The 18,883-nt window shown below is 52.5% G+C and overlaps 1 protein-coding gene across 2 annotated transcripts in view; it reads left to right on the plus strand.

The window, feature by feature from the left end:
• The window catches only part of LOC133350584 (pituitary homeobox 2-like), a 65,785-nt gene that overhangs the window by 25,057 nt on the left and 21,845 nt on the right, over positions 1-18,883 (plus strand). The window contains exon 1 of one of the 2 annotated variants that reach the window (XM_061565072.1): positions 10,683-11,441. The exons of the other annotated variant lie outside the window; for it this stretch is intronic. Coding sequence (XP_061421056.1) covers positions 11,363-11,441 — 79 coding nt within the window. The 5' untranslated portion in view covers positions 10,683-11,362. Of the gene's footprint in view, positions 1-10,682; positions 11,442-18,883 lie in introns of those variants that run through there. 2 annotated transcript variants of the gene reach the window in all.

Raw genomic sequence — 18,883 nt, forward strand, 5'->3', positions numbered from 1 at the left:
GAAATTAATCCACGAGAGTAAAGCGAGTGGTTTGAACGGTGGCGCAATGGTTAGCGCACTTTGCTCTGACGTGGGTGAAAGAAAAAAAACCTCAGTTCGATTCCCGGCCAACGGCTAACATCAGTGGCGAGCGATTCCTGAATTAGTGCCGGGAAACCTTCCCCTGACTTCACAACACCCCAAGGGCTATAGAGTACCATTTATTATAATACATCTAACATTGCGTTGGTTACACGTTTTATGTTTGTATTAATTTAAGGCGTAGCTATGCCTATCGATAATCTATAGACAGTTACATGCGGTCCTTGTTAATATTCAACACCACACCAGCCATTGTAAGCGCATGTTTACACTTAATACAATAAACCTATATAGTGTAAGATCAAGTGGATGTGGATTTATAGGACATTAACTTGCAAATCAAAGTACAGTACCTCAGCTTAAATTGTATGTGCATTGTAAATATGAACGATATTGATTCAAAGTGCGATGTGTATGTATATATATTCATAGATGTTACAAGTGAGCTGTGTATATGGGTAGTATATATATCCTAGATTTGAAGCTTTCGTGACTGCAAGGATTCATACTCTTAGTTCTTTAGGTAAAGTCACGTAGTAAAAAATGAAATTGATAAAAATAAAACAATAAAAATCACGACGTTTCGGAGGCAACACAAGTCTCCGTCATCAGGTGGGACAGTCACAGCCAGATTTGCTGCATCAAGTGATCAAGTGATGCAGCAAATCTGGCTGTGACGGTCCCACCTGATGACGGAGACTTGTGTTGCCTCCGAAAAGTCGTGATTTTTATTGTTTAATTTTTATTAATTAATGTTTTACCTACGTGACTTTACCGAAAGAACTAAGAGTATATATATATATATCCTGTATGGAGCTAGGGGGGAGCGGTGGTGCAGTGGCTACCGCACATTTCACATCAGTTGGCGAGTGATATCCGAACGGGGTCCTGGGCATCCCGATCACACTTCACCACGCTAACCAGCGTGGTGAAGTATGGTTAAACAAAGCCCCCCACACACGGCTCCACCGCATCTAGTGGGCCGATACGTCGTGTCGAGAAGTCCTTAATCCAGCAGTACATTAACAAAGGGCTGAAACTTAACATTATTACAATGCACGCGTTAAGGGTCTTGAGCTGAGCATGACGCGCAAGCAAATAACTGGCGGTGAGTGCGGATAATTGGTGAGCATTTTTGGTGCCGCGATCATTCCGCGCGCATCTCACATCTCTCGCTTTCTTATTCGCGACGTCAAATCGAACATTGCTGTGTATACGAACCCTTCTTGCCCTTCGCCCGCCCCTCAAGCCATCCAGCAGCCGATAGGTTTATTGCTATTGTTGCTGTTGTTGTTATTAAACGGGCATTTATATGGTCACGCTAACGAAACCGATGCTTTACAAATGAAAGCGAATGAGAGACGATAATGCGTGCGAACTGTCACTATCGCGATTACAAGCTGTACGGAGAGTGCCTTTGTTTACCCTGTGTTCCGAGCTGTTAATTTTAAGAGATTCGTAACGTTGAATAATTAGAGCTTTAGCGGGGAATAATTTTACTCAAGACGAATAGGAAAACATTAACGGGCGCTCGCAATTCAATACACACATACGCTGTGTATAAAATAACTCGTACGCATCTAAAAGCGTTCAAGCTATCAATTCCGGTTCAGTGATTCTGCACTTTCTCTATTACTATAGTACTATACCGCCTTCAACTTTTATGAACGACTGGGTGTTTAAGGTTATAAATGTGTCATATTATATGGCTGTATAGCAAATGAAAACATGCAATTACTTTACTATGCGAGTTAAATATTTGTGTTTACATATTTTTGTATTTTTTTTAAATTTAGGGCCTCTTTATAACATATGCTGCAGCTTAATCCGGCACTGATTACAGCATATTCGTTTTATTAAGTTTTGCTGGCTGGATGGCGCGCGGGCAAAGAGCGTGGTGTGGTGACGTCACCGCGCACACCTGCGTGACGACGTCACCCGCATTCCCGCAGCGTTGAGCCGGGTTCGTGCGTGCTGACGTCATCACGCCTCTCCCCCCTCCCCCGATCCCGCTCACTAATCCACCCTCCACCGGGGCCGTGTATCCCACGCAAAGGCGCGTCGGGCCTCTTCGAGTAGAACTGAAAGGAAGAAAATACACCAATCCCATTGTAAAATCCTGTTGAAAATAATGGGCATTCCTGGGTAAGTAGAGAGGGCATAAATGCGTGTTATTAACACGCGGTGGGCGCTGTATCATGCAAGTCACTCGTGACAGCAGCGAATTGGGTTACCCCGGACGGTCACGGTCCATTATGCATGGATGTTGAATTTATTTCGCACCGTACGTAGCCGACCGCGCGTAGTTCCAAAGAAATGAGTCTGTCAATCTCGACGACGATTTAAACAGTGCCACAGCTCCCAGCGTGCTTCCGAAATATCGGAAGGAAGAGCGTTCCAGACGGCCGCAGAAGCGCATCCCAAAGCGCCGCGCGATGCCACGTGACCGCCTTTGGCCAGAAGCCACCGCTCGCTGCGAGGATGATCGCAGTTCGCGTGTTACTCAGAACCCAACACCCCCTTCTCGCAAAGCCGCGAGCTCGGCCGAGAGACGGGTGGGGGGGGGGGTATAGCAGAGGTCGCAAACGGGTTTTGATTCCTTACCCGTACCCGGCCGCACCAGGGTCGCAAATGGGTACCCGTTCCCTACCCGTACCCTACCCGAAATGAGTGACAAACGGCTACTTACCAGTGACTCACGGCCTACCCGTACCCGGCCGCACCAGGGTCGCAAACGGCTACCCGTACCCGGCCGGGTACGGGTAGCCGGGTATCCGGTAGGGTACGGGTATCGGGTACCCGGTTGCGACCTCTGGGGTATAGTTCAGGCCGACGCTGACGGCGCATCCGCCTTGCTGCTGCTGCAGTCGAAACGTTAAAACGCGCCGTGAGTGGCGGCTCCCGAAGCTTGCAGTCGTGCGTATTCGCGTTCCCAGCGTCTCTCTCTCTCTGTAGGTGTGTTCAGTGTGTTCTAGTTGTTGTTGTTGTAGGTGCGTTCGACGCGCGTGCGATATGAGAAGCGCACGCGTCTGGTACCGCCGACTTCATCAACCGCGGTTCATTTAAAACGCAGTCGCCCGGCACTCGCCCTTAATTGCCAATTAATGAGCAATCTCCGTTGGTAAATTTACTCACGGGGGCGGTGGAGCGGTGGTTCGGGAGAGGCTAGCGCGTCGCGACTGCGCTCGATTCCCTGGCTACGATTGACATCGATGACGAGTGATGTCCGAACTGGTCCTGACTCGCTCCCCCCCCCCCCACCCCCCAATCGCAGCTGGGTGGCCTTACGGGGGATGAACAATGAGCCCGCGTCCTCCTCGCGTTCCCACCACAAATTCGAAGAGCAACAAGAATATCTCCTTCGTTTGTCGGTCACTCCGCAATCGAGCACGGGAACGTTGAGTTTACACGAACCGGCAGGCCCCGATCGTCTCCTGCGGAGGGCACATTTCCAGCAGCAGTTGATTCGGATTGAACAAAAAAATCAAACTAACGCAACATCTACTAATAGGGGTTTTCCCCCTTTTTTTCTGGCAACAAAAACTGACACATTGTGCAAGGAATCATGCTTACATTAATCACAATACTTGCAGTCAAATGCAAACATAAAACATTACTCTGATAATTTATGCATTGTCTTTGAAACTGATTGGTCCACACCAGAGACAGCTTTCTTTAGAGCCTAGTCTCATATGGTGTTCGACCAGATGACGCCAAAAGGCGCACAGTTCAAAGACAACGCACTACCAGAGTAATGAGAGCTCGGGGTGAGCAGCATCGCTTTCGACAAACGGGGGTCTCACCAGCGAAATCAAAATTGGTCGTTACCACGCTGCACGTGATGATTTGTAATCCACGCAGCTGTCCACCCGGTCACGATGAGATGTGCTCAACAACTATCGGGCGCGTGCAGCGTGTAACGGACTCACATTGTATTTCACAGACGAGGTTTGGTTAATTGGCCAATTCGGAGAGATGCGCCGTGGCGGATCGCGAGCGATTGAGTGTGAAACCCCTCGAGCTATGGTTTCATCTCACGGTGGCGAGATGTTAACTCCCTCGCCCCGTATACAGGAGGGCGTGGGTTCAATCCTAACCCTGACGCATGCTGTATTTTTGGAGTTTTGGTGTTCTCCCCCGTGGTCGCGTGGATTTTTCTCCGGATTTCCCCTCCACATTTAGAAACACTGCGTTTCGAGTATTTGGCTGCTATACATTTCTGCGTGATAAGCCACTTCGTTGAGCTGTAATTTGTGGCCAGGTCACTTCTGAAAAAGAGCTACATAGCTCAGTGGGCTTTACCTGGTAAAATAGAAAATAGTTCGTTAAGAGTTACGTTGAGAGCGACAGTGATTCATACAGCCACCACGCTATCTACACGAACCATTCTGTTTAAGCCACTCGCCTTTTTATTGAACCAGACGCCGTTATAACTGCTGTTCGTTTTGATCTCTTTTTGGCAGCCCAGTGAAGACACTTGGGTTAATTGGCTAATGGTATCGTCGGTTGGCTAATGGTATAGTCGATTGGCTAATGGTATACAGTTCGTAAGTTACATTGCGACGATTAATTTTCGGTGTAGTTTATGACACCTGGAAATATATATACAATATGGGGCTCACTCCAGAGTAATGTATGTATGTTGAACTTATTTCGCACCGTACGTAATAACAACACGGGGACCTCACCGTCTGTGTTATTACAGACTCTGGTAAATTCCCCGAATTAACTTAATAACGACCTGTGGCTAGAATTGGACGCCCCCGCTCCTCAACTTTTGCTCTGCTTTGGTCGCCCAGTTAAGCGGGGGCATGCTTTGCGCAATTACTCTGAAGGCTCTTCTTGAGTGCGTAAGACGTCGTGGGTACCCGTGGACATGCAAGACCCCAGGGATGCCACATAGACAATGGTGGTGCTGCTGTTGATGATGATGCTGATGAGAGCGGCTTACATTGTGTAATGTCCTTTATCTTAGCAGATACAGATAAGCGTGCCTTTTTAATACGTTACTCATGCACGATCTTACTCTGTGTTCTGTGGCTTGCTTGTGTCCTGTAACACAAATATAAAAAGAGACTGCGGTGGCAGTGGCACACATGTACACAGACAAACATCCCCCGTACAATCTTGGCAGACTGTTGGGGCAAGTGCTGTTAGCGAGCACCTATGAAGGCCGGCACGTGGCACACGACGGAGTCGGTGGCCAGCACCACGCCCGTCCGGCCGCCTTTGTCTCCCCCGCCACCGGGTACTCATTTGAGGCTGAGCCGACCTAGGGGAGGCCCAGCACGGGTTCAGACAACCGTCGCTGTTCATTGCGTAGCTCGTCACGTGGGACGCGTTTATACAATCATCAGGCGCGTGCGGCGTGTAAGGACTTAATGAGTGTGGATGGCGGGGATTGGGGGAGAGGGGTCGCGAGACGTGGAGTTTGGGGACTGTAGTCAACGTAGAGGGGGTGGGGGGGGGGTGACGGGTCTGTCGGTCAATCGCCCGACGTCTGTGCGGCCCCCGTGGTTACCGCTGCGGTGGCCGCAGTAAATTGACCCTGGGCAGGAGTGGAGGTAGTGGTGGTGGTGGTCTCAGGGTCCCTCTGGCAGGAGGAGAGGGAAGCGGGCAGCGGTGACCCCACAGGGCACCCCCACGGCGCGACACGGCTCCGCTGAGCGACGTTCATGGCTTACTCGCTCGTGCGCTCTTGTCGTCAACGCCGAGGACGAGGAGGAGAAGAAGCAGAAGAGGGCAGCGGAAGACGGAGCAAACAAAAAATGCACAAAGACAAAGATCGAGCCGTGGATAGGTTACGCGCGCGTTGGTGGGCAAGCGCTGGGGGTTGCAATGCGCCGCGCGTGCGTGTTGAACTAATTTCGGAACGCAATGAGCAAATCCTCACGAGATGAACATCAACACGACGCCCGGCCGTCTCTGTCTCCACGTTGCCATTGTTTATAGAACCGCACCAGGGTGCCCGTCTTTAGGCTGAGTCGACCTAGCGGAGGCACCAGGACCGGTTCAAATATCCGTGTATGATATTGGTCGTGAGTGGGAATCGAAACTCGCGTAGTCGGGATCGTTGCGCGGCGCGTGAAGCACTCACGCCACACACACACAAAGGCAAATATCCCTCCGTATAGCCCTTAACAGACTGTTTGGGGCAAGTGCTGTTAGCGAGCACATATATGAATGACAGCACGGCGCACGAGGGGATGGGTGGCCAACACCACGCCCGACCGCCTTTGTCTCCCCAGTGGCGATGTTCACACACCGCACCGGGTACTCATTTGAGGCCGAGTCGACCTAGGGGAGGCCCAGCACCGGTTCAGATAATCGCCACCGGTGTTGGCCGTGAGCGGGAATCGAACTCGGTGTGTGTGTGTGTGTGGAGGGGGCTAACCGCTACCCTACGGACACACACGCATAGAGACAGACAGACAGACACACACTCAGACACCAATCGAACCAGCGACGGCAGTGGATTTATTTACGAAGCAATTCTCGGTAGCGTTCACATATCGCCCGACATTCTACAATCCCTTTTTCCTCGATCACAATGCAACGTACACGTGAGTCGCGTGCCCGTGTGTTTGAATCTGTACTTGCCGATGTTGCCCATGCCCCAGAACGTAATCCAAGGTTGCAAGGTGCACACAAAAGATCCCCCGTGTAGCCTTGACAGACTGTCGGGGCAAGTGCCGTTAGCGAGCACCTATGAAGGCCGGCACGGCACACGAGGGGGTGGGTGGACAGCACCACGCCCGGCCGCATTTGTCCCACAGCACAACACCACCATCACCACCACCACCACCGCCACTAACCACGTTTGAGACAACGCGACACGAGCAGCTTCTACCGAGTCGGACCGTTCGGGGTGACTTGAAGTGACCCTCGGCAAGAATCCTTCGAGTCGACGAGCGTCTCTCGCCGACGATGTCTCTTCCTCGCTGCGTCGCGTGCGCTCGGACGCACGCGATCATCTCGCGTGCTGCCTCTCTGCCTGCCTGTTGTGTACGTCGGATTTCTTTCGCACCGTACGTAGCCAACCGTACCTGCTGCTGTTGTTGCGATACAGCAGTGGTGGTGGCGTGCGAGCACAAACCCCGACAAACAAATAACTCCGCCGCCTTAAAGAGGGAACACCGACCGTGACGTGTAAACAACAGGCGACGTTTCGGCCAATGGACCTTCTAGATTTCTGTCCGGCATGGCTCCATTACCGGGGAGAGATCGCGTCCGGATGGATGCGCGTTCCACCGCCTCTCGCGGTGCCGATGCGAATGTTGCACTGTGTCAATGTCGTTCTCGTTACGGCACGGCGAACACATTCTCATTTTGACTGCATGTAACCTTCGCCAGGTGTCCCTGTTGCTATTGTTGCTGCTCCTGTTGTTGTAGTTGTTGTTGTTGCAAACAACGTAAGGCCGACGTCTCTCTCTGTCCATCACCAGTAACGCGACAAATCGCCAACGCCAATGTACCTGTTGGCGATCGTTCGCCGGAGTCGGACGGATCTGTCTCTGCGCGCCGTGCGAACGCGGCGCACGCAACGACTGTCGACCGACGCGGTGAAGTATGGCGGTCAAATAGCTCGCTACGCCCCCCGCACGACGTTTAGGGTCGGGGGGGGGGGTAGCGGAGGAGGAGGCCCGTCATCCAGCAGTGGATCATTTCCACGCGCGTGCACAAACGCCGCGTTTGCGAAGCGTCGCACGGCGCGTGGGAAGAGTGAACTGTGTAAAGAGCTCCCTTGATGCGCTCCAACGCCGCGCGCGTACCCAGGGTTCCACGGCGTCAATGATGACAGAAAGACGCCCGGCCGCCTTTGTCTCCCCGCAACGGTGGAGGCGTGGCGGTTAGCGCGCTGCGCTGTGCTACGAAATCCGGCGACTCGAGTTCGATTCCCGCTCGCGGTCAACACCGGTGGCGATTATCTTAACCGGTCCCGGGCATCCCCTAGGTCGACTCGGCCTCAAATGAGTACCTGGTGTGCTGTGTGTAAACATTGCCACTCGGGAGACAAAGGCGGTCGGGCCGGGCGCTGGCCACCCACACCCCACGTGTGCCGCGTTCACGCTCACAGCACTTGCCCCAACAGTCTGTTAAGGCTACACGGGTGGATGTTTGTCTTCTTTTTTTAACACACCGCAGCAGATAGATAATTGATTAACGGCTGAGTCGATCTAGGGCATGCCGAGAATCCCTTCAGACATCACAACCCCTACTGGGGTCGTTTGCGCGCGTGAAGCGTCAATGACAGAAATCAAATCGGCTCAGTTCCGGTGCGTCGCCCCCTCCGTAGGCTGCGCGCTCTCACGCTGCACGCTGCCACGTGCAACGCGCACGCTGCACCGTCAAATCAGAGCGACTTCATCTTTCTTGGTTCTTTCGGTAAAGTCACGTAGAAGGGAGGTAATAAAATAATAAAAATAAAACATGATAAAATAATTCTCACGACGTTTCGGCCACAACGCAAGCAGCCGTCCTCAGGTGAAGACCAGGTCTGTCGGGGAGACAGCGTCTGGGGGGGGGGGGAGTGGCGGCGCAGTGGTTAGCGCGCAGCACTACGAACCCGGCCACCCGAGTTCGATTCGCGCTCACGGACACCAACACCGGTGACGATTATCTGCACCAGGTCCAGGATCTCCCACCCCCCCCCCCCCCAGGTCGACTCAGCCTGACATGAGTAACCTTGTGCGGTGCGTAAACGTCGCCACTGGGGAGACGAGGGCGGTCGGGCGTGAGTGCCGGCCACCCAACCCACTCGTGTGCCGTACCAGCCTTCACATGTGCTCCTCGCTAATAGCCCCTCGCCCCAACAGTCTGCCACAGGCCACACGGGGGGACCTTTGCCCTTGATCGCAGCCCCTTGTCGCGTCCGCACATCGCGTTTCACCTCCCTCTTGACTATTTCGAACAAGCGCGAACGATGCAACAACTCGGAGCGAGAGGGATGACGACGACGACGACGCCGTCTTTAATCCGATCGTAGCGCCACGGGAGCTGCCGATGAATGAACATCGAAGCTGCCACTCCCGGCACTCTGAGTCGGTGTCGAGATGTTCTCGCTCGAAAATGAAAAAGTTGGGCGTTCGGGTCGGATGGCTTCTGATTGGATGGCCTAAATTGTCGGGTTTAAGAACATTCTTTGACAAGGCAAGCGTAAAAAAAACATTAATAAAATTTAGATTTCAACTAAAGAGTATAATGATGACTCGTTTAGATTGTACCTGCCGGTAAGTGCATGTACTTAATCGATCCTGACTCTAGCGTGTGTGTGTGTGAGTGCGTCAGTGTCGACTCAGCCTCAAATGAGTACCTGGTGCGGTGTGGTAAGCATCGCAATCCGGGGAGACAAAGGCGGTCGGGCGTGATGCTGGCCACCCACGCCCTCGTGTGCCGTGCCGGCCTTCATAGGTGCTACTCGCAAACAGCACTTGCCCCAACAGTCTGTTACAGGCGATACGGGGGGAGCTTTGTCTGTGTGTCTGTGTGGTGGGGAGCGGTGGTGTAGTGGTTAGCACTACGCTGCGCTACGAACCTGGCGACACGGGTTCGATTCCCGCTCACGGCCAACATCAGTGACGATTATCTGAACCGGTTCTGGGCATCCCCTAGGTCGACACGGCCTCAAATGAGTACCTGGTGCGGTGTGTAAACATCGCCACTGGGGAGACAAATGCAGCCGTGCGTGGTTGCTGTCCACCCACCCCCTCGTGTGCCGTGCCGGCCTTCATAGGTGCTCGCGAACAGCACTTGCCCCGACAGTCTGTCAAGGCTACACGGGGGATCTTTTGTGTGCACCTTGCAACCTTGGATTACATTCTGGGGCATGGGCAACAGCGGCATCGAGTGGCGTCTGAGCTTGCCCTGGACCCCCCCCCCCCCCCCAGAGCGAGGCAGCCGTGCATGAGTAGCCGGTGCCGGTGTGTAAACATCGGCACCGGTGGGAGACAAAATAATAACGGGCGCGGTGTTGTGGCTAGGCAAGACACACTCTGAGCGTGCGCCCACCTTAATAGGCGCTCGCAAACAGCCGCAGTCGTCTATGGAGGCTGAGGATCCCTTTGAGCCTTCTGTCCCGCCGATTCTATAGGATTCCCACAGATAATCGTTGCATTCATCCACCAACACCACCACCACCGTCCATTCACGTATCCACCACTACCACCTTCATCACCTCCGCCAGCTGTCAACCCAACGTGAAAGTTGGGGGGGGTGCAGAGGCAGGAGTGAAGAGGGGCGGGGCTTGTTCGAGTGGGCGGGGCTTCGCCTCTAGGGAGGGAGGGGCTTGACGGAGTCGGGGCGTGGCCCGCTTCGAGGGTGTCCCTCGGCTGCGCACGAGAAGATCTCATCACGGGAGGCTCTCCTCCTCCTCCTCGAAGCGCCGCTCCTCTCCTCCCACGCTGTCCGCTTCGACGCTGGGACTCGCCGCGCGTTCCCACCCACCCACCCACGCCACCCACCCACCCACCCCACCCACCTCATCACCACCCCACCCCACCCACCCACCCCCACGTAGCGGCGTGCGTCTCTCGCCTCTCTCTCGAATCGCTCGCGCACACGGAGCTGTCGAGCATGGAGACGTCGCACTCCGCGCCTTCGCCTCGACTCCTCCACGCATCGTCCGCGCGCTGACTCGAGACTCCACGACTCGACACCTTTAGCCGCCGACGGCTTTTGGGGTGGGGAGGAGGAGGAGGGAGGAGAAGGGGATAGCGAACTCTTCGAATATCTCGACTCGATCCGTGACTTGCAGACTGTAGCCTGTAGACGGTGTTCGTTCATTTCTCGCCGTCCGTCTCTCTCTGTCTCTCTCTGTCTTTCTGTCTCTTTCTGTCTTTCTTTCTCTGTCTGTCTTTCTCTCTCTCTGTCTTTCTTTCTCTGTATTTCTCTCTCTCTCTCTCGCTGTCTTTCGTCATCCTCTCGCCGAGACGAACCCTGCCCCCGAGACGTCGTTAAGCCGGTCAAGAGCGGGCTAAAGTCGCGATTAATTCTCGGCTCAGGACAATCCCGGCATAATCTACGCACCTCGCGGCGCGTCTCCGCCGCACAATACCGGCATCATCAGCACCGCCGCAGCCGCAGCAGCCGCCGCCTTTGCAATCGACACATTTCATCAAGCCATCATCATCATCAGCAGCAGCATCGGCGTTGACTTCCTCACCTCGCCTTACATGGACGAACCGGCACTGCCGCGCATCCGCTGAAGTCGTCGAGTCCACTCTGCGTGTTGTTGTTTGTCGCTGTCGCTGCTGCTGCTGCTGTTGATCGCCTGCAAGCGACGATGTCTCTAAATCTGCAAGCGCACCGAGCGGGCAACTCCGAGCTCATCCTGCCCGAAGCCCGCGCTCAGGACGCTAGAGGTAAGAGCGACGTCGCGTCCGCGCGCTCTCTCTCTCTCTGGGCATTCTCTCTCTTTTTTTGTTTTACGATCAGTGGAAACAAGAAGATGCTCGGTGTAGTCGGCACTTTGGCTTCGTTCATCATTTCGTAAATTTTTTTTTTACTTTGCTTTATGTAAACCCCCACCTCTCGCTCACTCTTTCACTCACTCTCTCGCTCACTCTATCTCTCTCTGGGCATTCTCTCTCTCGCTCTCTGAGCATTCTCTCTCTCTGTGTCGACGACGGCCGCAACAATCGTCTCGTTGCGGCCACGTCGATGGTCGGGTCCCGTGAGCTCGTTCCTGATGCGTCGCTCGCCTCCTGTCCGACGATTCATTGACGAGGCGTCCCCACACCTGTCACTCGGCGTGCGCTGCGATGCTTTCGTGGCGGTGAATCGTCGCACGGCGCGCGCAACGATTTGTACATCATCCAGACTGATTAACAAAAAACACCGATTCAGTTCTGTTTTTTTTTGCTTAAACAAATACCGCTGGATAGTGTCGGTCTGGAAAGCCAAGGGGCCGATGTATTGTAAAGATTTGTGTCTGTATGTTGATAGGAACGGAATCTGCTCATGCATGATGTTACCCGTAATATCACACAAATACTCGTGCCGCTTGTTGTGCTGCTAATGGTTCAGCCACAGCTGCACTGTGCTGATGGAACATCACTCGCTGTGTTTATGCTGATGGCACATCGCTCAACGTGTGATGGTACATCACGCACTATATTGAGCGTACAGAGTGTTTTCATGCAAGTCGTATACCAATCATCTTGCCGTCATCTGCTGTCGCCTGAAATAGACGGACGTTTCCTTTCACCATAGCAATTAAAAGCCAACAAATATTTACAATCAAACCCACGGGACGTCACTTTATAAAATAAAGCAATGACAACAGCGTGTGTATGCACTCGCCACGTGCAAGATCCTTTATTCCGACGCACACTACACGCGAGACGAAGATCTCCCGTCTCGCCGTGAACAGACTGTTGGGGCAAGTGCTGTTAGCGAGCACACAACACACGCCATACACTTCACACACATTACACACCATACACACTACACCACACACGCACTACACACACACCATACACACTACACCACACACACACTTCACACACTACACACCACACACACCATACACTTCACACACCTCACCCACTACACACCATACACTCTTCACACACACTACACACCACACTACACACCACACACACACTACACACCACACACACCATACACACTACACCACGCACACACTTCACACACTACACCACGCACACACTTCACACACTACACCACGCACACACTTCACACACTACACCACGCACACACTTCACACACTACACCACACACACTACACACACTACTCACCACACACACACTACACACTTCACACACCTCACACACTACACCACACACACTACACACCACACAAACCCACACACCATACACTTCACACACGAAAAGATAAAGATCCCCCGTATAGCGTTAACAGACTGTTGGGGCAAGTGCTGTTAGCGAGCACACACACCACACACACTACACCATACACACCACACACACACATACACCATACACACCACAAACACACATACACCATACACACCTCACACACCATACACTCACACACACTTCAGACACCACTCACACACACTACAAACACCACAAACCCACACACCATACACTTCACACACAAAAAGATAAAGGTCCCCCGTATAGCCTTAACAGACTGTTGGGGCAAGTGCTGTTAGCGAGCACATACACCACACACACTTCACACACTACACCACATCACACACTACACCACACACACACACCACACCACACACTACAAACACACCACACACTACACCGCACACACCATACACTACAAAAACACCACACACTACACCATACACACCACACACGCCACTCATACACACACTTCACACACTACACCACACACACACTTCACACACTACACACCCAACACTAAATTGCACCCGAACACCTGGGTAGGTGTAGACTGTTGCGGGCCGAGCATTGCCAGCGGGCGCCTGTTGACGCATCTGGGCCAATTGATGGACTAATGTGCAAAGGCAAGAGTAGTATATTTACTCATTAAGCACACTTAGTCCGATGCCTTTGGTGTCAATTATATAAAAAATAAATAATAACGTTCCACCACATGCATGTACAGATGATGTCGTTACTTACAAAGCGATGTTTCTACGGCGGCTTATCCTCGCTGTCTCGAGCAGCTGTTATCGTCGGAGAGAGTCTGCGTGCGCGCGCGTGTGTGTGTATATGTTGAACTTCTTTCGCACCGTACGCAGACGAACCGCGCTAATCGGAGATAGTTTGACGTGAGAGCGACAGAGATGTGCCGGACCACACACGGCGGGGGAGCCGAAGCGTCGCGTTTGTGAATTGTTCCGAGCGGAGTTGGGCAAATGAGTTTGTTGTTGAAGGTTCCCCTCTGAGACTTGGTTGAATAACGCGTGCGTCGAACGGCGCTTGCGAACTAAAATAATGAAATGATGTCATCGTCATCATCATCATCATCATTGTGCCTCATCCTCTCCCTTGTCCGCGAGGTCAGTCAGAAACTCCATGCGCAACGTGTGCTCAACTTACACGCGTGTGTGCCCAGTCGCACGTGTGTTAACACATGACGCAACACGCGTGTGAGTTGGGGGTGTGTATGCGTGTTGCGTTGACGCTCCGTGTACGTGCGTTTGTGGCGCTGAAGGAGGTCAGCCGGCCGAAACGTCCAACGAGTCCCATATAGCCGTCATTGCAGCAGCTGAAATGCGTGCATCCTGTAGAATCAAACTGAGATCACCGACACAGCAACACATTATACACCGACTATAATATACCGGGGCCAATGAACTAACAATGAAACGAGACGCATTTTTTACAGCGATGAAAAATAAAAACAACATGTTTTACTTTAATAAATTGTCGTATATAGATATACATATATACGTTCTAAACGCATTCATTGCATTACCCACTATTCGTGCGCAGAGCTTTATGATTTACATTTCACGGTAACGGAGTTACGGCCCTTGGTATAGAGTCACACAGCACGGTCGCATCTTAGCGGGAGTGGCGAGGGGGGGCTATCATTTGGGGCTCTCACGTATGCTGAACTTCTTTCGCACCGTACGTGGCCAACGCTGCTACGCTCTCTGACACGGCAGAGTCTGTGCGCTCCACTCAGAATGAGAGCGCCGCTGCTCGACCAGCCCGTGCCGTCTAATATCGCTCGCATCGCTCTAGACTCTAGAGGCTCCACGTGGGCGTTTTTGCGTCTCTCGTTGTGTATATAAAGATAAAAGATCCCCCGTGTAGCCTGAACAGACTGTAGGGGCAAGTGCTGTTAGCGAGCACCTATGAAGGCCGCAACGGTACACGAGGGGGTGGGTGGCCGGCACCACGCCCGACCGCCTTTGTCTCCCCAATGGCGATGTTTACACACCGCACCAGGTACTCATTTGAGGCTGAGTCGACCTAGGGGAGGCCCAGGACCGGTTCAGATATTCGTCTCTGGTGTTGGCCGTGAGCGGGAATCGAACTCGTGTCGCCGGGTTCATAGCGCAGCGCGCTAACCGCTACACTACCGCTCACGTCGAAGGGAAATAATAAAATAATAATAAATTGTATATATACACACACACAGACACAGGTAGCAAGGTCCACACGGGGTTGTGTGACGAGCACCCACGTCCCGGCCGCCTTTGTCTCCGCAGCGGTGATGTTTACGCACCGCAACAGGCCGCCGGGTTTCTGAAGTTCATCGCTGATGTTGGCTGCGAGTGTGGAATCGAACTTGCCGGGTTCGTCCTTGCGCTAACCACAGCGCTACCGCTCCCCCACAGCTACAAACACATCGGGCATATGTCTGCAAAACACATATCCAGGATGTGTCTATTATTTTTTTATTTAAAGATTTCGTGACTGCAGGGATTCGTATTCTTGGTTCTTTCGGTAAAGTCACGTAGAAGGGAAATAATAAAATAATAAAAATATTAGAAAAAAATTCTCACGACGTTTCGACTGCAACACAAGCAATCATCATCAGGTGTGAAACCCACAGCAACACTGACAAAGACCCCCACCCCCTTCAGCAGACGTTTGATGCAAGTCTACCGCTCCCGGACAGACTGTTGGGTCAAGCGCTGTTAGCGAGCTCCGAGACGCACACACACTTTTCCATACACACTCTGTTTCCGGGCGTGGAGGGTGGTGGTGGTTGGTGGTGGTGTTTGATGCGTGGTGGTTGTGGTGGTGTTTGATGCGTAGTGGTGGTGGTTGGTGGTGGTTGTGGTGGTAGTGGTGGTGGTTGGTGGTGGTTGTGGTGGTAGTGGTGGTGGTTGGTGGTGGTGTTTGATGCGTGGTGATGGTTGGTGGTGTGTGGTGGTTGTGGTGGTAGTGGTGGTGGTTGTGGTGGTGTTTGATGTGTGGTGGTGGTTGGTTGTGGTGGTGGTGTTTGATGCGTGGTGGTGGTTGTGGTGGTTGGTGGTGGTGGTTGTGGTAGTGTTTGATGCGTGGTGGTGGTTGTTGGTGTTGGCTGAACCCAGCGACTCGAGTCCCGTTGCACTGCCACGGATAATTCGCCCTTCAGCACCACGTGGAACGATCGCGACGCTTAAATCACAGAGCGACGCAACCTCGGCCCCGTTACAATGTGTGTGCCGGTTTCACGAGGGATGGAATCCGGCTGCCCGCACCTCTCCTGGTCAACGCCCTCGCCCGGTACACACGAGCTCGTGGGCTCGATCCCGACCCTGACGCCTGCTGCTGCTGTATATTTGGAGTTCAGCACTCCTTTTACTCGCCCGTGGTCGCGTGGATTTTTATTAGGTTCCTCCGGGGTTGTCCCTCAACATTTAGACTCAACATCCACGCGTTCAGGGTGTTTTGGCTTCTATGCATTTCCACGCGACGGTGAGGCCCTATTCGTTCGGCTATCAGTTTGTGACGGCCACGTAGCAGCTTCTGATGATCAACTGTAGAGCTCAGTGGGCCATACCTGGTACACAAAAAATTAAGTTTAGTTTCATCTCTTCATTGTGCGTGTGTCACCTGTTCACTGTGTGTGTGTCACCTGTTCACTGTGCGTGTGTCACCTGTTCACTGTGTGCGTGTGTCACCTGTTCACTGTGTGTGTGTCACCTGTTCACTGTGCGTGTGTCACCTGTTCACTGTGCGTGTGTCACCTGTTCACTGTGCGTGTGTTACCTGTTCACTGTGCGTGTGTCACCTGTTCACTGTGCGTGTGTCACCTGTTCACTGTGCGTGTGTCACCTGTTCACTGTGTGTGTGTGTCACCTGTTCACTGTGTGTGTGTCACCTGTTCACTGTGCGTGTGTCACTTGTTCACTGTGCGTGTGTCCTGTTCACTGTGGGTGTGTCACCTGTTCACTGTGCGTGTGTCACCTGTTCACTGTGCGTGTGTCACCTGTTCACTGTGCGTGTGTCACCTGTTCACTGTGCGTGTGTCACCTGCTCACTGTGTGTGTGTCACCTGTTCACTGTGCGTGTGTCACCTGTTCACTGTGCGTGTGTCACCTGTTCACTGTGCGTGTGTCACCTGTTCACTGTGCGTGTGTCACCTGTTTACCGTGCGTGTGTCACCTGTTCACTGTGCGTGTGTCACCTGTTCACTGTGCGTGTGTCACCTGTTCACTGTGCGTGTGTCACCTGTTCACTGTGCGCGTGTCACCTGTTCACTGTGCGTGTGTCACCTGTTCACTGTGCGTGTGTCACCTGTTCACTGTGCGTGTGTCACCTGTTCACTGTGCGTGTGTCACCTGTTCACTGTGTGTGTCACCTGTTCACTGTGCGTGTGTCACCTGTTTACTGTGCGTGTGTCACCTGTTCACTGTGCGTGTGTCACCTGTTCACTGTGCGTGTGTCACCTGTTCACTGTGTGTGTGTCACCTGTTTACTGTGCGTGTGTCACCTGTTCACTCTGCGTGTGTCACCTGTTCACTGTGCGTGTGTTACCTGTTCACTGTGCGTGTGTCACCTGTTCACTGTGTTTGTGTCACCTGTTCACTGTGCGTGTGTCACCTGTTCACTGTGCGTGTGTTACCTGTTCACTGTGCGTGTGTCACCTGTTCACTGTGTGTGTGTCACCTGTTCACTGTGCGTGTGTCACCTGTTCACTGTGTGTGTGTCACCTGTTCACTGTGTGTGTGTCACCTGTTCACTCTGCGTGTGTCACCTGTTCACTGTGCGTGTGTCACCTGTTCACTGTGCGTGTGTCACCTGTTGACTGTGCGTGTGTCACCTGTTCACTATGCGTGTGTTACCTGTTCACTGTGTGTGTGTCACCTGTTCATTGTGCGTGTGTCAACTGTTCACTGTGCGTGTGTCACCTGTTCACTGTGTGTGTGTCACCTGTTCACTGTGCGTGTGTCACCTGTTACTGTACATGTGTCACCTGTTCACTGGGCGATATGCGGGATGGAAACTTTGGCTGAGCAGTCGAGGAAGATATAGATTTCAGCAATATAGATACAATTAGATGTGTGTATGTTATTAATTACAGCTTTACCCATGCAGAGTTGTGTTAAGGACAGATGATTACGACGACATAGCAATTTAAATCGACGCCCACATTTCACCTGGTGACGATAACATGAACTAACGTTTCGGTTCACCAGCCTATGTATAAGTCCTGTGAACCAACGCAGGTTTTGACTTTTCTGAGTCTCATCAGCAGTGTGTCCTCTTCTTGGTTCTTTCGGTAAAGTCACGTAGAAGGGAAGTAATCATATATTATTTTATTATTTTTATTTTTATTATTGTATTACTTCCCTTCTACGTGACTTTTCCGAAAGAACCAAGAAGATGAATCCCTGCAGTCACGAAAGCTTTAAATCGAAATTTAAGTGTGTGTCCTGTTTAACTAATTGTTTCCTAGCTTGCCTGATGTTATTGGCAAGAGGCCGTATAACATTTTTCCACAGCGGCGCGCAATGTAAAATGTCTATCACATATATATAAAACTAAAATTCAACTCATTCGTCAATAACACAGTGCGGCCGTGAAAATGAACAACAATATATAAACAGGCGACGTTTCGGGGAATGCTCCTTCTGCACGGCACATACATTACGGAGCGGTATACAACATCAAATTGAACGCTACACGTATCCCCCCCCGATATGAACCACACACGGACCTGCGTTGTCGCGATGAATTCGCTTGGCAGGATGTGGTACGCATTGCGCGCTCGAAGCGTGTTACGCGCCCGCGTTGCACATTGCGGCGTTTAGAGCTCGGCTCAACGCACGTGGCTATCTGCGTGGGCACATGCGGCAGTGCAACAGACACGGGCAGCCATAGCTACCGGCGTAAATCGCTAAACAATTACGGGCACGTAAACAGCAGTCGTAGCACGCCGTCTTCACCGGCA

Source organism: Lethenteron reissneri, chromosome 34 (assembly GCF_015708825.2).
Source record: "Lethenteron reissneri isolate LAM-NWPU_2019-01 chromosome 34, ASM1570882v1, whole genome shotgun sequence".
Lineage (NCBI taxonomy): Eukaryota > Metazoa > Chordata > Hyperoartia > Petromyzontiformes > Petromyzontidae > Lethenteron > Lethenteron reissneri.